The sequence below is a fragment of the Tachypleus tridentatus genome, chromosome 13 (assembly GCF_004210375.1).
Source record: "Tachypleus tridentatus isolate NWPU-2018 chromosome 13, ASM421037v1, whole genome shotgun sequence".
Taxonomy (NCBI): Eukaryota; Metazoa; Arthropoda; class Merostomata; order Xiphosura; family Limulidae; genus Tachypleus; species Tachypleus tridentatus.
In genome coordinates this window covers 136,731,758-136,749,499 of record NC_134837.1, presented here as the reverse complement: position 1 = coordinate 136,749,499, position 17,742 = coordinate 136,731,758, and the positions used below count along the sequence as shown (strand labels likewise).

Below are 17,742 nucleotides of genomic sequence, written 5' to 3'. Positions count from 1 at the left end.
GGTGTGGCCAAGAAAGGAAGGAGCGTAAAACTTAAAGGAATGGAATCAAAATTGGCGACCAAATGGTAGCTACACTTATTGCATTGACTAAGAGTTTCACATCAAATACTCACTTATTTATTAGTCAGGCGAATTTTTCATTCAACTTTGGGCACGATGGTGGGAAAAAGATTTGCGTATTTCCCTCTTTCAGGTACTTAAAATATTAAATTGTACGCTCTTTAAAAATGTGTTAATACAAGATATACTGAAAACTAAGAAACTTTCGAATCTAAATTGTTTACAAGTACGTATTTAAGTAATACAGAACATTTTTATTATGCGTGATTTACGTAGCTCTTTGTATTTCTTATGAGTAATAGTAATTACAGCAGTTAAACCTCGCTAGAGGTCACCGAGTAGTGCTACTACTTACTAAATTTTGATCAGTGTTGTAGTTTATTATGTAGATGTGGAAAATGAATGAAATTGAATCCTTAGTGAACAAATTTAGCTATCTTTAGTACTTTTTACTTGTAAGCTTCTATTGATAGTATATCACGTTGTGATAATAGTAGAAAGAACATGTGATGAGACATATTCGAAAGTATATATTATTTTGAAACTAACTTTTGCTCTTTCGATGGGATCATCTTTCAAATTAAAATTGAATAATAATGTTACTAGTATTGGATCAATAATGTTACTGATATGTATCGCAGTATCAGCAACAATTGTCTAATTTCTGAACGAATTTGATATTACGCTTACCCCCAGTTTTACCGTGTTACTTTAATTTTGTATTCGTGGAAAACAAGGAGTAGTAATAGAACTGTAGTATGATTAAACAATACTGTAATACCACTTCACCTTTAATTACAAAAAAAAAAAAAAAAGAACAAACGTTGCGCGTTAGTATGCAACTACAGTATAAAGTTATCTAGAAGTATAACCTATAGTAATTTGTAGCATATTACCTACCATTTCTCATGTACTGTTACTTGTGTGTTGGTAATAGTATTACTATAAAGTTATTCATTTTAACTTAAATTTTCTTGAAGTATACTTTGTACAGTTTCTAGTAAATAAGGATAATAAAGATTTAGTATGTTTAAATTTATAATCCTAGGTTTATATTTAAAATGTTCATGAGTTACAAGACTTGAAACCACAGAGCATGTTTAGCCAATAAGGAATGTTCTGACTTGTAGCCTTCCTTACCAAAAAAAAGAAAAAAATTTGCCAAATCCAGCCATGATTCTTCAACTCTATTCTCAAACTTTATGTAAAGTTGCAGTCCTTATCACTTTAAATAGCAATTCATTCCACAAATTTACTGTTGAAGTTTCTGTTGCCAATTGAAGAAATAAAAGCTTTTGAAGCCTTAAATTTATTATCTGAAGTAGAAACAAGGTCTAAATTTAAAAGTCTACATTCAGTACCAGGAAAGGTTTTGGAAATTTGGATAATAACATTCATAACTTACAATATTATTTTTGTTCCAGGTACATATGTGTACTTGTTAAAATCATCAGAAGAGATTTGCAAGATACCTAATTGTTTTTCCATCATGTCAGGTTACAGAGGAAACCGTAGAGGAAGAGGTAAGATTAATGTTGGATAAAACTGAATTTATTTACTACACAATTTAAGCTGAGAAATAACTAATTATTCATTGTATTCATTTGTACATGAAAATATTTTTTCAGATATATTGTGTACTTTAATGTTGAGTATAATTATTGCATTGATTCAGTTTGCTAAATGATAGTTAAATTTTATACTGACCAGTAGTGTATAGTCTGTCAAAAATTATGGGGCAAGTACTACCACCCCCACCCCATAGTATACCCTAATGACATTTTATAGCTAACTGAAATAAAGAAAGGTTGTGAAATTAAGCTTGACTAGTAAAGGAGAAGAAAAGTGCAGTTGAGGCTGTCAAATATTGATAGTCTTTTGTGAGCCAGCTAAAATTAAGATCATTTATAAAATTAATTTTTGCATATTCATAGAATAATTATTTGTATAAAATCTGTTAGATAAACAACTTCTAATGTATAGAAGACCCAGCACATTCTGGTAACGCTACATTCCAACAAAAGTATAACCCAATATTGTTGTTAGTCTGTACACTGAAAGTATAAAATGAAATGTATAGAAAAGAACTGGAAAATATTTGTTTATTTCTTAATTTAGAATCTCTGTTGATTAAAAAGGTTTGTTGTTATTAAAAATGTCAGTGATATCACAGAAACTATTCATTCAGAAATGACTGAAGTTTAAAATTAAATCAATATTTTTGCTTTCAACATAACTTTTATGCACTTGGCTCTGTGCTAGGTGACCCACCTCTTTCTTTACTGTGGGCTTATATTAACATTTGCAATACTTAGTCCCCTGCTGGTACAGTGGTAAGTCTATGGATTTGCAACTCTAAAATCAGGGGTTCGATTCCCCTCCGTGGACTCAGCAGATACACCGAGGTGGTTTTCCTATAAGAAAAGCACAAAAACACACACACACACAATACTTAATGTTTCATGCTCCCTCCATCACTAAAATTGTAATGGGCAGGCAGTAATTAAACTATTCTGTATGGATAAATGTATTTTGGCTTTTATGACTTCTGTTGTGGAGAGTTAGTCAATCATGACATAAAGTGGCACACATTGGCTTTTATATAGGATAGATTTTATAATTATATTAATGTTTAGTCATACTTTTGACCTGTTGTATATCTTTTTATAAATGTTCATGTTTAATTGTAGTTTATACTTACTGTATTAATTATATTAATGTTTCATAATATTCTTATATACAGCTGCAAAGAGCAGACATATCTTTTAAAATATCTCATGTTATTTGTGTTAATTATTACCTTTTAATAAAAAGCTATTGCACATTTTATTTGTAGGTGTTGGATCAAGAGGGTCATATCACCCTTCACACCTGAAAGGAAAAGAAATAGGATTGTTTTATGCTCGTAGAAGTAAAGAAAAAGCTGAGGAAAGAGAAAAAGAACAGGTAAAGAAAAAACAAACAAACGAGAAATATAACAGTATTTCCAAACAAGTTTTCTGGAATATGTTTGTTGTTTTAATATACAATAAAATGTATATAAAATATTTGAGAGTATTACAAAGGTATAGAGAGAGAATTTAAGAGATATAGAGATTATTATTCTAGACTTTAATCATTTTACCATTAACTGTGCTAAAATTAAATAGAATATATGGTAACCTTTATAGCTCAAAGAATGACTTTAAACTGTCAATGTGATCTCTTACAGAATGTATAAATTCATGAATTAATTGCATATTAAGCATAGAATGATTAGAAGCTTGTCATGTATCCTACTTTAACTGTTCTGGCTGGATTAACTCAATAAGGATCGGTTAATCTATATTGCATTCTGATTGTGTAGCAAAAATGTACAAGAGAGCTTAATAAATAAATAGAAAAGGTCAAGCAAACACAAAACCTTGGTTTGCAGATATTATTATTAAAATTCTGTTTTTTGTCTGTACTGAAAATGCATTTGCACCTTACTATTTAAATTGCTTACTTTATTTTAATGGATGTGAACAAATGATGGGTGTAAGTATACTTTAGTAAACATTTTGCAAAATAAAACAAACCTAACATTAGGTCATAGAATAGCATTATAAAACATTTATTGATAGTATTAAGTACAGTATAGTTTAATCCTTACTAAACTAAAGCAAAATATACACAATTTAGTGTTAATTTCTCTCTCTATAAAATATCAGCCATACTTAAGGCTTAACTAATGTTTATTCTGAGACAAATGGAATTGAAAATTTGGTGTGTGTGATTAATTGTTTTGTGTTATTCTAGAAGCCCTGCATGTAAAAAGATCCTGTAGTGATAAAGATACTAATTTGACTGTAAATGTTTTGTTATACTGTTCTAATTGATTGTTTTATAACACACCAGATTCACAACTGCTAAGGTGTTTTTATTTTATTGAGGTTGATACTCTTTACATTTTGTGTTTATAAAAACAGTGTGCTTATGTACTTGCATCTGTTTTGAAGTCCTTGTAATCATAAAATTATCAGAAGATTTTCATGAGGTGGTTCCTTGATATGTGCTTGTTGCAGTGGCAAGGAAACAGACCTTCATCGTGTTAATTGTAATGGCTCTCACCCATCCTACTTTCACTCTTGCTCTAAGTGGTTGTAAGAAAAAGAGGTGTAACATTTGAAAACAATTCAAAACATTACTTACCTTGAGGCTCAAAAGTTACTGTCCACCACTTCACCTTGGACGTATGTTGCTGCACTTCATTCCATTCCTACAGTGGGAGTGCAGATGGATCTCTCCCTGCCTCTGAAAGAACCATTCTCAAACCATACGAAAAGTCTTTCAACCTCCATGATTAAGAAAGTTGATGAATCAACATCTATCTCTGTCCCTACCATTCATTTTAGCAAACCACAAAATCCCCTTCCTTTGGTTCTGGGTGCAGGCATTTCATTGGGTGCATCTTCTTCCACCCCAAGATGCAAAACTATCAGTTGCTGGAATTCTTTTCCAACGACTTGCCTAATCGACCCAGTTGATAGACCTCCCTCAAATAAAGAAAAAAGACGTTGAAAACAGAAGGGCTTTCCAACCACCTACACAAAAATAAAAATAGCCACTTTGATACAATGAAACTGTTGAGGTTTACATCCTAATCTGGATGACATCAAAACACTAATTGCTTCTTACCATCATGTATGCCTTTCCTTACAGGAAACATTTTTGAAACCTGCCAGTACAGTCACCTTTTGGCAGTTTTCTTTGTACAGAAATGACAGGTTGTGTGATGGACAAGTGCATGGAGGGGTAGCACTGTTGGTTGATCAGCATGTGCTCACCCTGTCTTTGCCATTCGACACACCCTCGGAAGTTGTAGACATCTGTGTTTCCTTGGATCGTATCATCACTGTTTGTTATGTTTACCTGTCTCCCGAAGAGACCTGTGATAAATTGCATCTTGGTGCTCTTATTGAACAGTTGCCATCTCCCTTCTTATTCCTGGAGGACTTTAATGAACATAATCCCCTCTGTGGAGGTAGTGATATTGATAGCAGAGGTTGCTCTGTAGAGCATATGCTCTCAGATCACAACCTTTCTCTTTTCGATACTAGTTCTTGTACTTATTTTCACACACCTAGTTGGTCCATTACTGCTATTGATCTCTCAATTTGCTCCCTTTCATGGAGGGTTGATAGTAACCCACAAGGCAATGATAATTTTGAGATAGACCAGTCATGATTGATGCCACCTGACCTGTGTGCCCTGGTGGAAGCTGAATCAAGCCAACTGGCCCTCTTGCTACTCTTGCAGAACTTGATTCTGTCATCATCAATAAGTCGTCAATAGACAATTGCATGGCAGCAGCAAGTGACTGTATTATATACGGGCAGCTGCTCTCAACGTGTTTCTAAAATCTCGACGTGATATTCTAGTCCATTGTGGAATCCTGCCTGCCACATGGCACAAAAGGCTAAGAAACAGGCCTGGGATACCTTTTGTAGGTATCCCACTCTCTCGAACTGCATTGCTTTTCAGCAGGCCCATGCATATGCTTGACAGGTAAGATGTGAAAGCCAGAAGAAATCTTGGATTAAGTTCATAACCAGCATATCTTCCACAATCAGTCATATGGGACAAGATTCAAAAGGTCAGTGGGCAGTATAATTCTGTCCCCTTTTCGATCTTGCTCTCTGACCAGGAAGTAACTGATACCAGGAGCATTGCCAACACTCTTGGTGAAAGCTTTTGCTGGGTATTTAGCACTTCTGCTTTATCTTTCACCTTCTTAGCCATCAAGACTCAGACAGAGTGACCACCTCTTTCCTTTCGAGCTGATTGTCTCTATGACTATAATTGTCTCTTTACACTGGTGGAACTCAAACTGGCCCTTCATCAATCTGGCAGTACATTGGTTGGACCTGATGATATACAGTATGAAATGCTGTGGCATCTATCTCTTGCTTATCTTGCTATTCTTCTGATTGCTTTTAACCAGATCTGGTAGGAGAATGTTTTTCCTGACGCTCGATGCCAGGCTATTGCCCTACCTCTCTCTAAGCCTGGGAAGGATTCCAAGATTCCTTCAAATTACTGTCCAATTTCTTTGAGCTGTCTGTAAGACCTTAAAGGGGATGGTTAATGCTCATCTTGTCTGGTTTCCTTTGTATCAAACAACCTCCTCTTGCCCACCCAATGTGGGTTCCACCATGGACCATCTAATTCAACTTGAAACCTCAATCAAGAGAAGCCTTTCTTAAACTACAACATTTGGTATCAATATTCTTTCAGCTTGAGAAGGCTTATTTTCAAGACCTCCACTTGTATGGGTTATGTGGTCATTTGCCCATTTTTATTAATTTTTAATGGACAGGTCACTCCAAGTTTGTGTGGGTTCGACACTCTTCTGTTCTTTTCTACAAGAACTTGGAGTCCCTCACGACTGTGTTTTGAGTGTCACACTTTTCAGTATAGTGATTAATGCCATCACTGAACAACTCCATCTAACTATTGCAAACTGGCTCTGTGTTGATGACTTTCACATCTCATGTCAGTTGTCAAACATGAGGTGTATTGAGCTGCAGCTACAGACTGCCCTCAGTTGTTTACAGAAGTGGACCACAGCAAACAGTTTGAACTTCTTTCTCTTAAACCATTTGCATGCACTTTTGCTGACAACGGGGTATTCACCCTGATCCTGAAAATCCATGTCTGTGAAGTTGTGCTACCTGTGGTCCTTGAGACAAAGCTTTTGAGGTTAATTGTTGATCATAAGCTAAACTTTTCACCACATGTCAAGCAGCTATGAGTCAAGTGTACAAGAGCAGTGAACATCCTCTTTGTTTTCTCTTCTACCACTTGTTGAGTGGATCGATGTTCTGTGCTAAAGATATGTTGTGCTCTTATTCAATCGAAACTAGACTTTGGGTCACTGGCTTTGCCAGGACCTTGGCCTTGAAGATGTTGGAGTCCATTTATCATCAGGGACTTTGGTTCTGCACATCTCTAGTTCAGAGCTTACACACAGTTTCGTGAACCTCCTCTACACCTCTGTTTGCAGCTGTCTGTAATATATGCTTTGAATCTTCTTATGCCAACTGTTAATCAAAAAGCAGTTTTCAACAGACCCCCACCTGGCATTAGAAAAATAATTTTGGCTACAAACATTGCTGAAACTAGGTAAGTCTGTTTATTACATTAAAAGTAACTTGTAAATCTGCCATTTGTAAATTTAACCTAACAAAATGGTTAAAAGTATTAACTTTAAATTTATTGAGTGAAATCCATTAAGTCTTTTTTAAACATTGATGCATCAAGTTGCTTGTGGAATGAATATTTTATTGGTCATAGTACCATTCATACAAAAAAGAACAGCAGACAAATACTATCAAAGCTTGGCATGGTGAAGTTGTCAGTTCATGGAGACAACCCTCATTTCCATCCCACTAAACGTGCTGGGGATTTTTTAAGTGATGGTTAATCCCACTATTTGTTTGTAAAAAGCATAGCCCAAGAGTTGGCAAAGGGTAGTGATGACTAGTTGCAATTTTCCAATTACTCTCTTTTGCCTATATTTCGAAATTTTGTACATCATAAATCAGTTTCATGTTTAGAACAAAGGACTTTTTCATGGTGAATAACGTGATTCTTTTGGACCATCCAGGGTGTTTGCCCGAACTGAACCCCATTGAAAATGTTTGGGGGTGGATGGCAAGGGAAGTCTAATCAGAAGCATTAATCGAGTAAACACGTAACGAAATTTAGTCATTTGTGTTCAAGCATTAGCACTGTCAACATCTCCAACCAACATCTTCTGTGTTACATTGGGTAAAAACATGGCAAAGGCTAAAAGTTTACAGAGTTTGAACATGGCAGAATTGTCGAGCTGCAAAAGCAAAGTCTCTCTCAATGTGCCATCGCTGGTGAGATTGGGCATAGTAAAACTGCTGTTGCTAAATTTCTTAAAAGACCCTGAGTGATACGGAACGAGAATTTCAAGTGGTCGGCCCAAGATAATTTCGCAGGCGTTGAGCAGGAGGATTCAACGTGTTGTCCGGCAAGACACCAGCCGATCGTCGAACCAGATTAAGGCTCTTACGGATGCAGAATGCAGCTCAAGAATAATAAGACGGCATCTGTGAGAGAAAGGCTTTAAAAACTGTAAACATCTTGAAAGGCCACACCTACTTCCACACCACGAAACAGCTGGTTTAAACCTTGCTGAGTAGCACCAAACATGGGACGTAGAAAAATGGACGAAAGTTTTGTTCTCTGATGAGAAAATATTTAACCTGGATGTGGACCATGGCTTCCAACATTACTGGCATGATAAGGATATCCCACTGGAGCCATTTTCTACATGATACAGTGGAGGAGGTTCCATCATGATCTGGGGAGCTTTCTCCTTCCATGGAACTATGGAGTTTCAGGTTATACAGGGGCGTCAAACAGCAGCTGGCTACGTTGGCATGTTGGAGAGAGCATCCTTATTGACTGAAGGCCCTCACTTGTGTGGAATTGACTGAATCTTTCAGCAGGACAATGGTGCAATCCACAATGCCTGCAGAACAAAGGACTTTTTCATGGTGAATAACGTGATTCTTTTGGACCATCCAGCGTGTTTGCCCAAACTGAACCCCACTGAAAATGTTTGGGTGTGGATGGCAAGGGAAGTCTATAGAAATGGATGTCAATTCCAAACAATGCATGATCTTCATGAAGCCATCTTCACCACTTGGAATAACATTCCAGCCAGCCTTCTGCAAACGCTTATATCGACCATGCCAAAGCAAATGTTTGAAGTTATTCGCAATGATGGCTGTGCAACTCACTACTGAGACCTCTTGTTGGGCATTTCCTACCCTGTTTAAGACTTCTTTTTGGTATGGTCTTAAACTGTTGAAGAACTAGTATTTAGGCTAATTTCATAGTGTTCACATTTTCCCTATTAAATGCTAAAACATTTATTTTCCCTTTTCTTATTTTCATCTTTCGAAGCTCTACTCAAATAAGTGGTTGAGTCTAACAACACAAAATGCATATTTTTTCTTTATGTCCATTGGCCTTAAGATTTTAGCCAGCAGTGTATGTGGATGTTCTACCTTGGATGGACCATGTATACACATAATGTCACTTAAATATTTCTAAAGCTAACTCGTACACACCATACTCAATAGAATATGAAGTTAGAACTGCATAAGTTAAATATTTACTATGCTAAAATTAAAATTTATTTCTTTTACACATAATGTATTTTTGTGATTTTGTTGCTTTTGTTTATCCTTCTAAAATTGTTTTATCTTGCATACGTGTTTTATATTTTGTTCTTAATTCAAATGTTATAAATGAAATGTAGCTGGAAGTTCTCCCACTACTTGAAGTTATTACTTCCAAAAATTCAAGAGTACTTTTTTCTTTTCGTAGCATAACTATTGATGACATAGTGTTTGTGATAGACAGTGGAAAAATTAAGATCAGTAGCTTTGATGTTGAGAATAATATTGCCACCCTCAAACCTGATTGGATTGCCTTAGCTAATGCCCGACAACGTAGAGGCAGAGCTGGAAGGTATGTTGTTTGAAACACATGGTAGCTAGTAGATAGCAGAAAGTTTGTTAAAATGGAATATGTGGCTGTTGAAATAATTAGACAACATTTCAATCCACTTCAGAATATCTTCACAAAGTCTGCATTTTATCTGTATGCAAGTATTAGATGGCTTGGCCATCTCATGAGAACCACAGCTTCAACACGTTCCAAATATCTCAACAGAACAAAATGCCATGTACACAATGTACAGAATAACTGTAAGAGAAAGAAATTGGAGAATCTGAATTATTTATAAAGCCCTTCATCAGAAACGAAACAAACATTCCTTAGCAAAGACTTATTGTGGACACCAATGGCCCAATATCAGAAAAGTATCTTGTGAGCAGTAATAAAATAGACAAGACTGCTTGCTAGTATGGTTACTCCCTTCGGCTTAGATTAACATTTACAAATTGAAAAATCTTAGATTTGATAAAGATGAAAGTGGGTTAAAACATTGTCTACTTGCTATGCCTCTTAGTAATTGGTTGATTTTAATGATTTTTGTAAGCTGTATTTCCAATGTTATTTTTAGTCTACAGATACTGTAATTAACTTTAGAAAAAAAAAAGGAACTTAGGAGAAGTATATTTTGTGTGTTAAGTGAATAATGTAAGGTAATACAATGCTCCATATTCTGTCTTTTACAGACATTTTGTAATTTAAGCTGACAGTAACATACAATAGTTACTACAGTTGAATATTAAATCTGAAATTTAAAAGTGCAGAAGATGAACCCTATACTTTCCACACCATTCTTAAATTCCTTTCTGTGTGTGGTACTGTTGCATTAAAAATCTAATTAAACCAATTTACTTTCAGTATATGTCATTGAAATGAAATTATATGTTATTTGAATTTTTGTTATCTTGGTTCTAGTTGCTTTGTTACAAAGAAAAGAGGCACTTTTCCTGCCACACAATCCACACACTATGAAAACTTTTCTCTTTAGCAGTGGTTCACTTTTCGCCACAGTGTAGATTTATGTATCAGCATAAATAATAAGACAAAGAATTAGAAAGGAAAACTTGAATAAATCCTAAGTGAAGAAAATTACACAGGTTAAAACCAAGTTTTAAAAACTTCTTAGAGCTAAAAGGTATATAAATATTTCTTAATTTGAAACATTTCATTGATGATAGTTAGTTATATAATTACAGGATGTGAGTAACTCAAAGAATTCTTTCATCACCTAACAGGAAAAAGCATGTAGATTTCCAGTTAATATTTAGCCTGAAAACTGATTCTTATTATGATTTTATATTTATTGAAACAAAAACTGTTTATGAAGAACTATTAATATCAAACTGTGACAAACAAAAAACTAGAGCATATTTCTTGTAGGAAAACTTCAGGTTATCAAATCATGTTTTGCTTTGTTCCTTGTAATATAAATTATGAACAATTTTTCACATCCAAAGTGATTTTGTATGGTAAAATAAAGTACCTTCTTATGCTTTTGAACTTAATTCACTGTTAAGCCATAGCTTGAACTTAGATAAAAAAAACAAACTTTACATATATTTTAGGGTTACTATCAAGAGTAAAAATGTGTATTTTGTAATGTCATCTCCTTTACTATGAAAGACTATGAGGTATAATAACCTTTTTTTCAAGTAATAATGGGCACAGGATTAAATTTTCTCTTTTGAGATAATGTAGATAATAGAATATTCTTAATACCTACTACAAAAATATAGAACTTCTCAACTAGGGTACAAGAAGGAATATGTTACCATCTATACACCAAGCTTAGAGAATCACAGCTGCAAAACTATCAACTTCCTGAGATTTTGAGAACACGACTAGAAACTTTATGTTTAAGAATAAAGGTGAGTGGCATTTGTTCCAATAAATACACAGTATCTAAGGATCTTAAGGCAGTACAAGTCTTTTGGGAGACTACAATGAAATGTACTTCTGAGATAAACAAAAACAGTGTGCTTGACATTAGCAGATTCTGGTTATGGCTTCAGATTTTCTTCTTACTTACACTGTGATATCCTTAGGCTCACTGATTTCTCTCAAAGTAATTGGATATGATCTAATACAGGAGGTTTGACAGAAACCTATGAAAGTGAGTACTGTTGCATTGATAGTTGGGAGAAAGAGACTGGAATCAGTGTAAATAGTCTTTATTCCACACTTAAACTATTTAAAAAAAAATACCAATGCATGAGATTAAACACTGTATAAGACATTTATAAACAACTACTTAACTAGTTCAACTTGAGAACTTTATTAGCTAAACAAGGAACTTAAATTTTGCTTATCAGACTGAGGGCTTAATTTGAGAAAGAGAGCTGACAAAGTATAACAATATGTACAAATAATTTTAATGCTGTTCTTCCCATTGTGCCAGTGTTACCCAAGTCACTGACATTTATTTCCATTGAGAATTAAGGAAAGATGCACTCAGTGTAAAAGATCAATTTCTTCCTTTACATAGTGTATTGAATGTAAGGAGAGACTACCATAAATCATCAGTCTTCCTCATAGGAAAGCTTGTGTGATATCATAAGCGAATGATGTAAACTGTAGTTAATCCGAGCAAAAGAATATTAGTCATTTCATTGACCAAGGTACCATGTTAAAAACTTGTGTGTCTACCTGTTCACTCTACCAGATAAAGATTGTAGACAATACTTAATGTTCCTGCATATTATAGTATTAAAATTAACTGTCCAAGTATAGCCTTTTTTTTTTTTTATTACTGGACTTAGGATCCAAGAGTTTGTTGGTAATGTAACTAAAATGCTTTTCCCATTTTTGGGCCATGGGTGTGTTAAAACCAGTGATGATTCCACTGTTTGATTAGAGTAACCCAACAGTTGGCTAGCTAGCTGCCTTTATGGTTTATCAGTTAAAAATTAGGGAAAGCTGGGGAGGATGGTATTGGCATAGTTTTGCAAAAATTACCAAAATGACATCAGTCAGAATTAACTTGTCACAAATGTCAATATATTTCTACTTATATCACATTATAAAAGAAAACTTTTGTACTTTTAGAATTTTGATGTTACTTGTAAGTTGAAAATAGTTGTTTCATAATAAACACATTGAGTGCATGCCTACTTATATTTCCAAATTTAAGGTGTAATAATAATAATTCAAATTATTTCAGCAATTTGTAACTAAACATTTTGAAATGTGATATTTTGTCATATTATTACATTTGTTTAGAGTAATCCATTTAATATGCAAAGAACAATGAAAAAACAAAGTTTGAGCTATCATTTCTATACAGCTCGAAAGAGTTTTCTTTGCATCCTAAAGTATAATGATATATTTCCTAAGGAATAATATTTTCATGAAAATACAATGAATCACAATGTAATTTTCCTTCTCTTTTTTTTCATTGCTACAACACTTTGTTCCCATTTTTATGATACTGTGACGTGGTTTCATCTGCAACTGTTCAGACAACATGGACGATGTTTCAATACAGTTTAACAAGAGAATATTATAAACTTTTCATGTCATTGTAGAGTGAGTAAAGTGACTGGAGCAGTAATTTATGGTTTTGAAAAACCGTGACTAATCTAAGGCCCTACAGGTCTGAAGAGAAGAATCTAATAAATTTAAAACACTAAGGAACAAACCAAAAATATAGGACTTTTAACACAGTTCTATAGTTTCTTTAGATGCTCTTTTCATTTTCAAAAATGTTGAGTTGGATTATATGCATCTGAAAGTTAGAGAAATTTTCTCATATAAGAATATATTACTTAAAACTTAGTTAGATTTAGTGAGTATGTTTGGAGATGAGAAAATATTCTGATAACTCAACCATATAGATAAAAGAATAGAAGAAATTTATATTTATTGAAAAGGAACTGTTTTTATGATGTGTAAATTGAACTTGATCGAGTAAATTGTTACCAAAAGTGTCAGTAAACCATGTTCAAAGGAGAGGTATCCTAGATAAGAAATACTTTGTTTTTGATTTGTATGATTTATAACCCACAATGGTGACTAAAGGATTTGGAAGAATAAAATATCAAAATAAAGGCTATTAGATATCAACTAAGTTGCAACTGATTCCAGATAAGAAATAAAACCTGATAAAAAAAAAACAAAAACTAATAGTAAAGGAATCTTTAGAGAAAATTTTAGAATTTCACAATGTAAAATAAATGATAGAAATTACTAAATAGTGGTGTACAGATTTTTGTTTCTTTAAGCTTCAATGAAATACTATTTAATGAGATTCTTACAATTTATTGAAGTATTTTTATTATGAGGTAGCACATTATGGCTATGCTCCTGGTTATATTTCTTTTACACTAGTTGCACAGTGTTAGGGTAAGAAATAGTAGTGACAGTATGAACAAACTGTAAGCTTATTAGTTATTTCTGGTTAGTTTACTTGTCTTTTGAAAATTAAACTGAGAGTTTGTAACTACCTTTCTAAGAGATTTGATCTATGTGTTATTGGAGTAATTAATAGTTTGAAAATATCTAGGATGATGTGGCAGCTGGCAGTAGAAATTCTCTTAGTTGGAAAAATATCTATTTGAAATGATTAATGAAAAACAGCCTTAGTTGATGAAGAATAGGAAAGTTGCATAACATATGTATCCTTTCTTATTATAATCACCAGACCAAAGAACAAGGTAAATCCTGATATTGCCCGATTCATGTTACTTCTTCATAGATGAAATTGGGTTTTACTATTAGAAATATTGTATATTCTGTTACCAGTGTATGATATATTAAGTATTAACATTTTAATAATAACATTGTACGTGTTATGTTTTCTCTTCTGTTCATGTTTTGCAGTTATTAAAATTAGGAAAGATTGAACTATTCTTGAAAAAGGCAATGCAACCTCCTGATCCAAAAGCTGTGGCATTGTCCATTAATCTACTGGAAAAACTGGTAAGTTCATTTGTAATCACCAGTATATTTCTTTATAGTTTGTGAATCAATGTGTTATGATTTGTCTCCATGTAATGTTAGGATTTTTATGCACGTCTGTTGCATATTACAGTTGATGTTTTGTAAGTCATGAAAGAAATATTATGTAGGCTTATTTAAAAATATTATTCTCAGGATTACATTTCAAATAGGAGTAAACATAGCCTTCCCAGCTGGGTTAAGAAAGAGCCATATGCAACTGCTTTTGGGACAGTTGACCACCCTTAAAAACTTATTGTGGACAACCAAACAGTCCATCTAAATTAAATGGCCTTTACAGAACATTATTCTTATTAACTCAAAAACATATGTGACAAAATAGCCTACCTAAAAAACAGATTCAGTTGCTGTCCGAGTTTCCTGTAACAATTTGAATTGACAATATTGAGTGAATTTGAGTTAACAACATCAGTTACTTCTTGGTACTTAGTGTTGCCATTTGTTAGAAATGGATTGTATCCAGTAACTAAAGTTATAGAGAAATAGTTATAATATGATATTATTAATAATAATTCCAAGTACTTTGGGTGGTTTTTCCAAACTAACCCTGTATGGATTTGTGATGAGAAGAGTGTAAAATAGTATTTCATCACCACTCTCTGTAGGCCATCATGCACTTTATTGTGAAAGAAATTATGTATATACCCAATCAGCTTTAATTGCATACAGCTGGATTTACATTACAGATATTAATAAAGTATTAACATAAAATTTTGGTGACAAAACAAACCAACCAACCAACTATTAGCTCAAAGAAAGTTGGTAGTGAGAAAGAAGATACTGTCAGTGTTAGCTGTATTGTTGAAATATTATTTGGAAGTGGGTGGAGGAATAGTTAAGAGAGAAGCTGGTAACATTGTTATTATTGATATATTTGGTCTCATTTGTTACTATAAAAACGAGTTGTTTCACACCTCTGGTGTTATTCACCATACAACCTGCTTGTTTTTTAAATACTTCATATAAAATAGCAGTTTATTAAATAACTCCATGGCATGTTACAAATGTTACGAGTATTCTCCAGTATTTTGCTTGGAACAAACAGGTTTATATTACAGAATGCCTTGGATGAAGATGAGAACCTCACGCCACTGGGATTTCATCTAGCCCAGCTTCCTCTGGACCCTCACACAGGAAAGATGATTCTGATGGGGGCTATCTTCTCTTGTCTTGATCCCATTCTTACTGTTGCTGCCAACCTTAGTTTTAAAGATGCTTTTGTTATACCTTTGGTGAGATGTTGACATTTTGTACAAAATTAAGTAAATACACAAATAAAAGTATTTATGCAAGTTAGTAAATACTAAGAAAAAAGGAGATTAAAACATTAACAAATTTTTGTTAAGCATGTGTTTAATTACCTTAGAAATATTTTTAAGTGGATTAAGAATGTAATTCATTCAAGGACAAGCTTAATCATGTATGGAATAATGAACCAATACTTTTTGTTTGTGATTAAAACATGTTTTCTCCTTTATTCACAAGTCGGGCTTTATTTTATACGTTGAGTTTATAGAAAGCACTGTTTACTCTACTAGAACAAAAGAAAATGAACAGTGAAATTCTCCAAGTTTGAAAACTCAGTTATAGTTGTTCAATTTATTATTCTTATGTAGAATTTTTGTAAGACAAATTTTCTTCTGTTTTGCTGTAAAATCTGCCTCAAATGTTGATGCTAAGTGAATTCATAATTTTCCACCTTGTTATAATTTAAGGAAATCAATAGGTAATTTCACCAGGACACTTTATAACTAAGTTTTTGTACGTTTTTAAAGTAGTGGGACTTGTTTTGTTTTTATTCAGGGAAAGGAAGAACAAGCTGATTGGAAGCGTAAACAAATAGCACAAAACTCAAAAAGTGACCATCTTATGCTCGTACAGGCCTTCAATGTGAGTTTATACATATGGTTTACACTACAGTTAATGACCTAAGGTTGTGAATTTAAAGCATCCTCATGCTCATGTCCTGTATTTATATGTTAATATTTTTTCTGAAGAAGGTGAGATTTGTAGTTGTAATTCTACTTGGGTTGATGCTTTATCCAACTGAATTGCTTGTATTTCCTTTAATGGTGACCATCATCAATTGATTATGCTATCTAAAACATTCCTGCTGTTTAAGTTTAAAGAATGTACTGTGTCTGGAAATGAAGACCAGCACTAGTGACATTCAAGGTAGTCGGTAAACAAACACTGGAGTTGGATATCTGACAAACTTTAATTGTCATTTTTTTTTTTTAATTCTTCTGTACTCATAACATTTGCAGTTGAGTGATTACACTTGGCACTTCCAGCAGCAACAAAGAAATGACGTAACTGATTTTGAATGTTACAGGATTAGTGGCATATCTCAACAGATTTATCAAATTATGCTTTTGATAACCAGCCAATGAAATAAAAGAACTAAGGCACATGACCTTCTAGACATAGTAATTTGGTTGTGTTTTACGTGCATGGTAATTAGTTAAAAGCCATAAGTTCAAATCATATCTGACCTCGATTTTCACTTGCTGAGAAAACTTAAATTAGGAAGTCATATATTTTGAACATAAATTAAGGTTGAAAAGCACCTGGAAAGCTTTGTATTGGAACTCTAGGAAATATTCACTTAATGTAAACTGTAGTAATCATTGACATTTTAGTGAATTAGGCTTATAAATCAATCGGCTCTTTTTTTCAAACTAAAAGGTATAAAGCCGTTGAATGTTTGATATTTGAATACAAAAACATTAATTATAGATTTCTTGTAATCTTAATATTTGATTACTTACTGTTGAAGATATTGGTAAAACCTGTTGCTGAAGATACTTGTCCTTTCAGCCATGGAGGCATTATAATGTGATATATCCCATCTGTTGATAGAGTAACCTGAGAACTGGTAGTGGGTAGCGGTGACTAGTCTTCCCTGTAGTCTATCAGTTGAAAATTAGGGATGGCTAACACAATTAGGTGTTAAGTAGGGTTGCATGAAATTTGCCAAGAAATACTTAAATTCCTCAACTTTATTGTGTTAATGTTGTCCTAAAAGCATTCATGGCTACATCATGAAGTGAGTTTATTTATTAAATATGTTGATGAAAGATTATCAGGAGTAATTCAATGAATGATTTGACTTATGAATAACTGAATAAAACCTGAGTTGTATTAATTTATGAAAGTTATTTCAAGCTAAAAGTTATTAAATCTCAAAATAGCAATAGTAAAATA

The 17,742-nt window shown here is 33.4% G+C and overlaps 1 protein-coding gene across 1 annotated transcript in view; it reads left to right on the top strand.

Annotated features, from left to right (window-relative positions):
• Positions 1 to 17,742, top strand: part of LOC143236303 (ATP-dependent DNA/RNA helicase DHX36-like) — a 31,180-nt gene continuing 13,438 nt past the window's right edge. The window contains exons 1-9 of the mRNA XM_076474579.1: positions 1 to 193; positions 1,485 to 1,583; positions 2,897 to 3,114; positions 7,037 to 7,206; positions 9,451 to 9,594; positions 11,330 to 11,447; positions 14,398 to 14,496; positions 15,594 to 15,767; positions 16,339 to 16,425. Coding sequence (XP_076330694.1) covers positions 157 to 193; positions 1,485 to 1,583; positions 2,897 to 3,114; positions 7,037 to 7,206; positions 9,451 to 9,594; positions 11,330 to 11,447; positions 14,398 to 14,496; positions 15,594 to 15,767; positions 16,339 to 16,425 — 1,146 coding nt within the window. The 5' untranslated portion in view covers positions 1 to 156. The remainder of the gene's footprint in view (positions 194 to 1,484; positions 1,584 to 2,896; positions 3,115 to 7,036; positions 7,207 to 9,450; positions 9,595 to 11,329; positions 11,448 to 14,397; positions 14,497 to 15,593; positions 15,768 to 16,338; positions 16,426 to 17,742) is intronic.